Source organism: Trematomus bernacchii, unplaced genomic scaffold, assembly GCF_902827165.1.
Source record: "Trematomus bernacchii unplaced genomic scaffold, fTreBer1.1, whole genome shotgun sequence".
In the NCBI taxonomy this organism is placed as follows: domain Eukaryota; kingdom Metazoa; phylum Chordata; class Actinopteri; order Perciformes; family Nototheniidae; genus Trematomus; species Trematomus bernacchii.
This window is the reverse complement of record NW_022987705.1, coordinates 6470707-6481955: the sequence shown is the minus strand read 5'-3', so window position 1 is coordinate 6481955 and position 11249 is coordinate 6470707. Positions and strand designations below refer to the sequence as shown.

The window sequence follows — 11249 nt, the reverse complement described above, 5'->3', positions numbered from 1 at the left end:
ATAGCGACACAGAGTGGGAGATTTTTTTAATTGCTGCTCTCAATCTCCGTTTTTGTTTTTTGATTGCATGTGTTAGGAGAATAAGAAACCCCAAACCATCAAGCAGAACATGTGATGCTTCATATAAGAGAATGGGAGTCAGTCAGTTTGAGAAACTTTAAAGGCAACCAGACCTATAACTCAGTCTCCTAAAAAATAAATAAGGAGAGTGTATATACAAACTAATTGGAGGAAGATGTGAGATAAAACATAAAATCTTACTTATTGACAGGCTGTACATACATGTGAAAATCAGCTTTGAAAAAGAGAGAGTAACATAAAAGTAAGAGTATACATTAAGTAAGTAAAGGTTGTTAAGGAAACATAGTTTATTCTGAAGCATAACATGACAGTGTTGTAAGGTCTGGGTGTATCAGAGAGAGAGAGAATATAAACAGTGAAGTGTATTGACAGGAAAATTGTGATTGCAGGGTTTGTAATATCTGTGTGTATGGCCACCGGAGGTATGAGCATCATCCTTTGCCAGTTTGCCTATGTGCATGGCATGCGCAAGGGGGTGGGGACCATCTTCCCAGGATTTCACTGCGGGAGCACCATGTTGCCATGGAGACTGCATCCAGTGCAGCAGAACACGCAGATGGCTCTCTCTCTCTCTCTCTCTCTCTCTCTCTCTCTCTCTCTCTCTCTCTCTCTCTCTCTCTCTCTCTCTCTCTCTCTCTCTCTCTCTCTCTCTCTCTCTGAAACAGTCCACTTAGCATCTCATCCTTGGCCAGCAGATCATAAAAGCTGGTCTCTGTGCAAGTTTAGACAACCCTCCAGGTATAGACAAGCTTTTGACTCAGTATCCAGAATAACTATTTTGTTTGCAGCAGAGAGTAGACTGAATACTGCAAAACATAGGATTTTATCCCAATACATGTCTGTTATATTAAATATGTAATACAAATATGTTATTCATATAGCACACCAAATGTGTCATCTTCATTGCTATTAGCCTGTGTAAAGTATGCATGTCTGCATTTGATTTGGTTCAATTATATACTATACTGGTACTGGACAATTTCCCAAAGCATTACATTGTCGGATTCAATTCTTACTTTCAGTTAATGCAAAGATATTATGAAAAATAAATGGTTTCGTCCACAGAAAAACCAGAGAGAGAAACCAGACCTTTCTTGTGTTGTCCAGCAACCAAACTAACAGACTGAGTTACACTGTTATTGCTCCTGAACTTAAACACTTGACTTAACCAGACCAGCCTGAGTTGATAAACCACACAAATAACACAGCATCACCTTTCCTTCACCTTGACAACAATGTGACATTTACCCATAATCAATGTGCGCTGCTGCACCAACTCCCTGTCGTTTAAGCTCATCTCGTCAGTGTAGGCAGAAAACAGCATGCATCCTAATCAGAGTGGCTAGGGGCAGGAAGGACATTCATATCAGCACTAAGCAAGTCTTTTTTAAGGTGACTGATGAATATAATTACTGTTTTATTGATGATAATAAACCCTGTGGGAGGACTAAAGAGTTTTGTTATGTTGTTAAATACAGTTTCACCTAGGTAGCCTACCTAGGGTCAATCAACAGACAATGCAAAATGTCAAAACACACATTTCTTTTTGTTGCACTTACCGATCCATTCTGCTATGAACAGGTTGCTCACTAATGAAGGTTGGATGGTGCCCTAGATTCTCCAGATGCCACTCTTTACTCCTATAAACGGCTGGATCAACAGAGAGACATGGAAGCATTTGAATAACAAACAAAGCTAACATATATATTATTATATTTTACAAGGAACATAGGATTCTGGGAATAGTGGTGTGTTTTCCCATATATTTTGACAGTGTAGTGGGACCATGAACAACAATGTCATTATTATTCTAAAAGTTTCATAGTTCAAATTGAATGACTTACTTCACTTACTTACTTTTTTAGAGGACTCACTATTATTATGTTGAGGGCATTCAAGGCTCTGCTTAATGAATGTGGACCAAGTTTGAAACCAACGCTCCTCTGTAAATTGCACCATCTAGCGACCGATTGGGGACTAAATCACTAACAGCATTCTATCAGTTATTGGATATATTGGTTGAACCTATGGGTTGAACACGTACACTTTCCTAACATGCAGATACAATGAGAACATAGTGGTATGATCTTACCTTTTTCACTTTTTGAAATCTGAAAATAAAGACACATTTTGAAGCGACGCGTATAAGCGAAATCAGATAACGACTGTTTTATCTCAATCGAGAGAAATTAAACAAATTAATTACACCTAGTGCCTGCAATGCCCATGGTTACACAAATTGCCTCGGTGTGTGTTAAAATTGACTATGACATTAGGCGTAATTATTCAAAACCACGCAATTGGATGTAAATACATGCCTCAACAGGGATATATAGAGTAGTTCCGCATTTGGTCTGTATGACTTCGTGGCGCAACGGTAGCGCGTCTGACTCCAGATCAGAAGGTTGCGTGTTCAAATCACGTCGGGGTCAATCCTTTTTAACTTTTAAAGGGTTATCATTGAAATTGCCTGCATTGGTCACATTAACAGAACATTGAAGAAATCGTTTTATAATCCCGCGGTTTGATGATAAATATTTAATGTTAACAGTAGAAAATCAGATGATAGGCCTCTTATAGTTCTATATTGAAGGTAGAATATAACATGCATCTTTTTCTTAAATTACATGTATTCAACAATCAATGTAAATTACATTTTAAAATAATAATACAATAAATGGGATAAATTATTAGGTTTAGGAAACACTGATACAAAGGACATGAGCCTGGACAGGAGGCTTGAAAAGTAACTGATACTTTCCACTAAAGAGCAGCCACAGGTTCAGCATTCATAGACTACATATTGATGGAGTAAATAGTTTCAACAAATCCAAAATGTGATTTAAAATCTGCAAACAACATCACGAGTTGATTCCTCATGGTTTTCCTTTCTAACCTCAAATCTGATTATAGCAGCTGCTTCGGTGGATTAAGTTTCCACACTGTCTGATCTTGTCATGTAACCAAAGAGCAGGATAATGAATTTCTTTAAACCAGACCTCTGTGCGGCTATTTGCTTCAGTGCTTGAGGTTTACACAAAATAAAAACATGGAAACATCTAAACATATTATAGCTAATATTCTGTAATGCATTTATCAAAAATACCTTTTGGTTCCGGCAGCTAGTTCCCACATAAAAAAAACATCCAGGATTGTCACCTGATGGCCTTTTTCTTTCATCTGTGAGTCCAGCTGACCTCAGTTATTCATCCTGTGCATTTGCCTTTTTGTGCTTTCTCCGTTTTCAAGATATTGGCTTCTCGTCTACTCTCACTTTCCCTTCTCTGCCTAAATGCTTCCTCACAATGTAAACTTGCATGTCTCCCTCCCTCTGTCACTTGTTCCAAATTTCCCCCCAACCGACCCCACTCCTTCTCTATTCATGCTCGCTTCTCATCTTACACTGTGACACACTAATACACACACATACTCTAAACGTTGATTAGCACAGCCCTGGTGAGAGACAAAAGTTCACCTCCAGTCCTCAGGATTTGACTCACATGAGATGTTCCTTGGACGCAGTGAACGTTTTATAACAATGGCCCAATTGTACTCTGGAGCTCATTTGACACCAAACCGGTCAGCCGCTGCTAACGTCGTCTCTGCTTGTGTGGAGAAGGCCTTGCTTTGGGCTTCTGTTTGACATCCTCAACTTAAAGGATAGCTTGCAGGCATATAACTTAGAAAAACAACTTAACTTTCTTTGTCACAAAGTAGTCACATTCCTTAAAAAACTGCCCATATATTCCCTTTTTTAAATTCTATTCATCGTGCCCCTTGATTTGAAATGTCCCCATTGAGCGCTTGCCAGTGGGAGGACAAGTAAGAAAGGAGCCTGTATTTAACACTTTGTTCCAGAGAATGTTATTTCACCAAGAGCTCAAATTAAATAGCTGTAAACAAACCCTGTTGCCAAAGTAACACTGAAGCTGAATGTCTCTTTCTGTACAAATTCTTGGCGGATCATCTGGATCCCAGCGTGGGTTCACCAGCAACAATGTGTCCTATTCAGATTATGTTTTCAATGTGATGACAGCATCAGCTAGGAGGTGGACATTTCAATGATATATTGTGAATTTCCTATCTAGTTGCTTTTGTGTTTGTCTCAGTGTGCATATTGTATACGTGTTAAAAACCCTTAAAGATAAAGGGTTCTTTGTGCTGCGTTAACGAGCGCCTCCCAGCCAGACTGACACAAGAAATAATAGATGAAGTGAAAGGCAAGTACTGAAAACTGAGTAGGCGTGACTAAGGAGACATGAGCCCCAGACAGACTTTTAGGGATTTCATTAAAGGGTGGGAGAGGAGACATTTTTCAACATGTCAAAGTTGTTGGGTGCATGATCCATACAGTGTATACGAGTAAAATAAAAAAGGTAGAATAATACACTTTATTGCGCACAAAAAGACAAAAAAAGAGAAGATATTTTTGAACATGGTTTGACCCTCACAAAAACAAAACCTTCACAGTTCAAAGCAAGTCCCTATTTGCATTGGTTCCACTGAAGGGTAAAACCATATCAATACAAAAAGACAAACTCATTTAAAATGCTTAAACATAGAAAAACGACAAAGCTTGGCCTTGGTCTATAAATAAAAAAATGTTATATATATTCTAGCTCTTCCACATCGTACGGCCTACTTTTGCCTCCGATGCGCCTGAAGAAAGAGAGGAGCCCCGAGGAGCTCCCCTGGTCTTCTACATGATTCCCAGCCTTCCTGCCAAGCAATGAAGACACTCTTCCTCCTCCATCTCTCCTGTATTCTGTCCTTGATCCAGAGGAGTATGACCTCTGAGACATGCTTCTCAGGATGAAGTCTCCCAGCCGGAAACCAGTGGCTGGAAATTGCATGGTTCCATCCATGGAAACAGACCTGAGGATGGGAGCCTGCGACAGAGCTCTTAGACTGGGGCACTCAGGGAGGGAGGCAGGACCCTCTGGGGGAGATGTTGGAGTGTCCGGTTCAGAGGAACTGCCTTTGTCCATCTCCCACACTTCATCAAAGTCTTTCCCACTTGGAGTTGAGGATAGTCTGCGTAGGTGTCTGGCGTTTCTTTGGGAGCTAGTAAAAGGGCTCAGGATCGTCCATGGGGAGCCCGAATCACCGTTGTTGGAGAAGAAGAAGTCTCTGGTTCGAGGCTGAGGGGTACTCGGGGTACTCGGGGTACTCGGGGTGCCCGGTGTGTCCTGTGCTCTCTCCGACCGTAGGGGAGTGTCTGAATCTCTGCTCCCATTAAGGCTGCTTCTGCTGCTTTGATAGTGAAGCACCTTCCTGCTTATCTCACGCATTTTGTCAGCTTCTTCTTTTTTTTCTAGATCACTTATTTGCCCGTCTTTTTCCTGCAGTATGGGTTGTTTCTTCTCGGGTCTAGTACGGGGCGGAGTCTCCATTTTTTCTAGCGATGGAACCGAAGCGCTGCGTTCAACAGGAGATCCTTCGATTGGGGGCAGTATCTTCTTCCTGTTTCTGACGACTCCCTCTGGAGCGGAGGAGAGAAAGCTGTGTAAGGCAGACTCGATACCTGAGTCCCGCTCAGTGTTGGGTCCTGGGCAAGACACTATGGAGCGGCGTTTGGCTACAAAGCGCATACTCTCCTTCCGCTTGCGCCTCTGGTCGGCTGCCTCTCGCTCTTGATTCTCCTACAGCCGTGAAAAGGGAGAATATATTCAAGTAAGATACTACACAGTGCAAATGACACAAGTAAACATTAGGACAGCATTTGTAAAACATTGAAAGCATTGGACGTTAAACCAGGTCTGGTTCCTTTAAATTGCCACTTCAATACAAAGCAAAAGGGTAACTTCTCCTTGTGATGCGATTTATTTCTAAGCAGATTTAAATACGATTGTAAATTCTTTCTATTCTTACCTTTACAGCCGTGTCAAATCGCTTGCAGAACGAATGGAAGATGGAGCAGCACTCCTCCAGTTTGAAGGTAGCCGGGTCTTCACAGAAATATTCAGCGACAGCATTGCTAAGAGCCTTCAGCTCCAGAACGGAGAACTCCACATCTGCCAGCTTGGCCTCAGCCCTCTGAGAAATGAAAGCATTAGAAATGGTATGAAGCAGATGGACCATACTGGAGACTGACCGAAGTGTTTACAAGCTCAGGGGGGAACTTTACCAAGAAAAATGTCTCCATTTGTTGTAAGAGGCCAGGCTGTCTGCTGCAGTACAATTTCACTTCCTTGACCTTTTTGAGTTGCCTCTCAAAGTCCGTGATGACTTCCTCTTTACAAACTCTGTGTTAGCAAAGGACATGAGTCACATTTACATGACTTATTCCAGGTAATACACAATTGTGCATCATACCAACCAGACGTAATATAAGATTGACACGCATTTGACTTTGAAGCTACTGTGTGTGAATGATACCTTGCTCCCAACCCAATGTGCTCCAGCTGGGTGTGGAACGTCAGCAACTCGGCATCGATGTCCTCGGCTTGCTGTGGGGTGGGGGGGTGGGGGGGGGGGGTGGGGGAGCAGTTGTGAGTAAAGAGATGGAGCAGGAGAATAAATCAGTTACACAACTGTTTAGAGACAAAGCATGACTCACCTTGGCAACATAGTGCATGAGGTTCATGCCCGGCTTGTTGGCCTTGGTGTCTGCCAGATTGAGCAGAGAGGTCATCCTGAAGCCGATGGCATTTGCACTGTAACCGCCCTGAGTAAAACATTTGAATAGTAGTTTCTTCAGTTTATAAATGCAGGGTAAAAAGCACACCAAGTAGATGAAATGCATAAAATAAATGCATTGAAATAATATGTAATACAAACATATTTTCTAAAGAAAAATACCAACAGCGTTCATGTAATTCCCCGCTTTTAATACCAGCCGAATGACTGAGTGGAGGTCGTCACAGTCCAACAGCTCTAAGGGGGGAAGAAGAGAAAGAGATGGAGACAGAGAACCGTAATATAAACTTAAATTGAGAATTGTGTTAAAACATATTGTGAAGTTTGGATTGTTAGCAGCTTCTCTCTGTGTGTGTGTGTGTGTGTGTGTGTGTGTGTGTGTGTGTGTGTGTGTGTGTGTGTGTGTGTGTGTGTGTGTGTGTGTGTGTGTGTGTGTGTGTGTGTGTGTGTGTGTGTGTGTGTGTGTGTGTTACCATTAGCTGCTTTGGTCATGACAGCAACAGAGATCTTCACCTCCTCCATAAGAGGGAAGAATTCCTCTCTCAGCACCATCGTTTTCAGACGTTCCTCATAGCTACAGGCAAGAGAAGATTTACAAAAATGGCTAATTACTGCATTATCAGTTTAAATAAACTAAGAGATATCTGGATGAGGCAACATTTGACTCAAAATAACAGCACGTGTTCCCTCTGTGAACACACACGTTTGATGCGTTTCATGTAAATACTTCCATTCAGACATTCCATAAATATTTGAGGTACCCCAAAACATTTTTAGAAAGTTATTTTGAAAACTCACCCCGGCACTTTGACCAGCTGCACCATAAAGCGGTCAGCCTCGGGTAACACGGAGAGATTCCCACTGAACGACAGCAGCTGCTTCACCTGTTTGATTCAACAACCAGTGATGTAATTGTTGTTATACTTCCTTCTCACATACAGTATTACCAAAGAGGGAATTGAACCGGCAAGTATCCAGTAGTTATCAAGAAAGGTAGCATGATTGAACAACATGAAGCATTTGCAGTATAGAACTTACTACAGCTTTTTTTTAAAATGAAGTTACAGTAACTTTGGGTCAATAGTTTTGTTATTATTTCAAATAGAGAAAAACAATGGATTAGATATGTAATATTTAGTAGGCTTATTTTATGCATATAGCATCAATGTAGAAAGATCAGAAAGGATGAGTGGAGCTGTTTGTACCTCTCTTTCTTCAGGCAGTAGTTTGCAAAGCTCTTGTAGTTCGCCTAATCCAAATCCAAGTCTGTTTGCTTGACTAATGTCCTGCACAATGTCTGCCACTGGCCTGCAGAGGGAGACAGAGACAACAGTTGTATTCGTATAACAGAGGCATACAATCAGCTTGATTACATTTATCAATCACATGAGAACTACAACAACTTTATTTTATAATGTTTGTGTGTGGCATTGCTGTTGCAGACCATTGCCTGGTTTAAATGAGCTCCCACGGTGTTGCATGATTGGTGGGAAATTCTGCAGTGGCCCTGGGAGAGATGGCTGCTAAACAGTCATAAAGTCAAACGCTGAAGATAAATGAACACAGTCTTAGTTGTTGACACACATTGAGAGTGCATTTGGTATGCAAAGAGAAGGCTGAGTGAACCCTGGACTGAGAGTGACATCATATTGATGAGTTTCATAGACAGAAACGGGCTCCAGTCAGTCCAGTGATGAAGATACTACCATTTTAGAATGGCTTCACAGTTTAGGCATTTTGGTCGAAAGCACTCACTAACTTTTCAACAATTGAATGGTCTCCACTCTCAATTTTAGTTTAATTTACTAATTAAAATCTCCCTAAATTGGATTCTGTTATTATCTAGTTGCCATAATCCAGATGAGAGAGGAGATTAGATGATTGAAATGTCACATACTATATGACCATGCACTCACTGCCATTTGGCTTTAGGCGCTAATGGCGAATGTAAACAACTTGACAATCAAACAACTAAAAGCAACTTTTGTTGTGGTAAAAATGGAAATACATTACGTGTCAAAATCAAGGCAGCTATATATGTTTTTAAATAGGTTCTGTGCATTATTAAAAAAAGAAATGTACACAGCATTGTTTTCTGTTATACTATCATTATTGTTAAGGAATAATTCTTCTAGATATCTAACCTTTTGCTCTGAGACGTTTTATGATCTACTCTGACGTCTGTTATCTCCTTTAAGGAAAGGCATTGGTGCCACGTGTTGTTACCAGTTTGTGACCGGTCAACTTGTCTGGCACGAATGGTAATTGTTGTGAGAACACTGAGGCACTTCTTTATCGGTGTTTGTGGACTCTAAGGTGTGAAATCTTTGAGGCCATAAGTGTCGGGCGCAAGTGGTTCAGTGTTCCCAGCTGTTTAGTCTACTCCTTCAGAGATGTTGATTACTCTCTGTGAACCAGTTAAAAGGTCTAGCATAGAGAGAGGCTCTTCAGAATTGACGTGGCAACTCTCCCGTGAAGTCAGACCCTCTGACTCGTGATTTGTGATGTGAATCCTCCGGCCGAATACTCTGAATAAACCCATCAGTGTTTGACATCAAAAGCTCCAGCTCTATCCCGTGTCTCCTTCCTGAGTCGGTGACTCCCACTGCATTGCTACACAGAAGTTTCCCCCACAATTATCATGGAAAGCATGATATCCACTTTGTCATATTGAGTATTGCAAGGCTGATATAAATGCAAAAAGTTGCATTCTTTTGTTCTTCTTGTTGTACTCCTTTGTTTCTATTTAAAAACCTCTCAATTCCTTGTAAAACCAATCCTACATGCTTGCATAACATACATAGTGCAAGCAATGGTCATGTTAGATCACAACAATTCACAATATCTCTTAGTAGCTGCCTCTTTTAAATGATCATGTCATAATCTAAGATACAAAACTGTTCTCTCCTATTGTATACAAAAGCTGAGTAGCTCACTATGTTGAAACTGAACGCTCTTAAATTATGTTTAAAATATTTCCATTTATTTGAATATGGTCTGCTAAGATAAAGAACCCGATGGTTAGGGAATGATTATTGCAGTGGAAATGAATAGTGTGTCAAGAGCCATTTGCTGACTATGTTTGACACTAAAGCACCCTCTGGTTTTAACAGTTTTAACTTCAAATTAATTTGGTTCCTGTTGTGTTTGCATTTTGTGGTTGGGGTTTTATGTTTTTAAGATATATTGAAATCCAGCAATATTTACCTTTTGAAATGTCTCAGAAAGATCCCAATATTCATGCTTTTTTTAGAGTCAAGGATTGTGACCTAAAAAAAAGGAAGAAAAATTACACATCAATAAAAGGATTAGTTTTCAGATGAAGAGACAAATCTATTTTCAATAAAACCTTTGAGGAAGCAAAAACACTCCCAAAAGGGTTTTACTTTAGCAGTTCCCCATCGATGCAATGATTAGTGTGGAACTTTTGAAAAGCAGTTCCTATTTATGTATTAATGACTTCCCTAGTCTATGCATTCAGTTTGACATTAGATTGCAATAAAAACGTAGGATGGTGTGTATCAGTTACAGGAAATCACCCTTTGTCATGAGTGCACCTGTTGCTATTTACCTTAGGTTCCTGTGGAAAGAGGTCCAAGTTATCACACGTATTCAGACCCATGACTTTTGAGTTGCGCAGCGATGCCCGTTTGTCTACATGACTGAACAACTCCTCAATGCTCTGAATATCCAGCTCGAGGACCCTCTGAGGCCGCATAGACGTCCAGACGTTCAATTTGCCCAGGACGCGCTGGCTGGGAATGGTGTCCCAGTTCAGCTTTTTCATGGAACGTCGCTGGATATCATTAAAGCCAAATGAAGGAGGTGGAGGAGGAAGAGGAGGAGGAGGAGGAGGAGGAGGTGGAGGAGGAGGAGGAGGAGGAGGAGGTGGTGGTGGTGGTGGTGGTGGTGGTGGTGGTGGTCCGGCTGTCACACACATGGTGGGAGGCCCAGGGGAAGATGACCGGGGGTCTGAAGCTTCCTGAGCATCCGGTGAAAGAGAGGGACAAGAGTTCTGAGAGGAACAGCTGGGAGGAGAGGCAGATTTTAGAAGCAGCACTCCCTCCATCTATATCTCTCAAATCCAAAAATGATATAAGGAGGGAATATCCTGCCGTCAGCCAATCAGATCTGAGGAGATACAGAAATATACATTCATAAGAATTGAAGTGCTTTTAGACAAAACAAGTGTATGCATTTGGAATGTGCAAAACTATGTGTAGCAAAAAACATACAGGTTATATTTCTGAAACTGTTTATTTGCTGCCAGGCTGCCCAAAATGAGCCTGTAGCATTTAAGCATAAAACAACTTAAATATTTATTTAAAGAGTAGCATTTAAAATGTATTTTACCTGTCAAGTTGAAAAACCCAAAGGCAGACACTGTATGTCAACAATGTACCATCACTTCCTCACACACAGAAATAAATTGTCACCTCTTTTACTTCTCTTTCTTGAAATATACAAGTGCAAAACATTTGGGCCATGTATGTCCTCCCCTAATTATGGTTCTTCCATATGCCAATGTT

The 11249-nt window shown here is 40.9% G+C and overlaps 1 protein-coding gene and 1 non-coding gene across 2 annotated transcripts; one reads left to right on the top strand and one right to left on the bottom strand.

The window, feature by feature from the left end:
• The first annotated feature begins 2441 nt into the window (after nt 1-2441).
• On the top strand, nt 2442-2513 carry trnaw-cca. Its single transcript has one exon. It is a non-coding gene; the product is annotated as a tRNA-Trp (tRNA).
• A 1936-nt stretch (nt 2514-4449) lies between these two features.
• fhdc3 (FH2 domain containing 3) lies at nt 4450-10558 on the bottom strand (the record flags this gene model as incomplete). The annotated part of the gene is made up of 11 exons (XM_034140338.1): nt 4450-5723; nt 5953-6117; nt 6209-6326; nt 6460-6530; nt 6641-6748; nt 6887-6957; nt 7194-7294; nt 7519-7604; nt 7926-8028; nt 9928-9989; nt 10292-10558. Coding segments are annotated over 11 exons (2190 nt in total), but the record flags the coding sequence as incomplete, so codon positions are not given.
• Between the last annotated feature and the right edge of the window lie 691 nt (nt 10559-11249).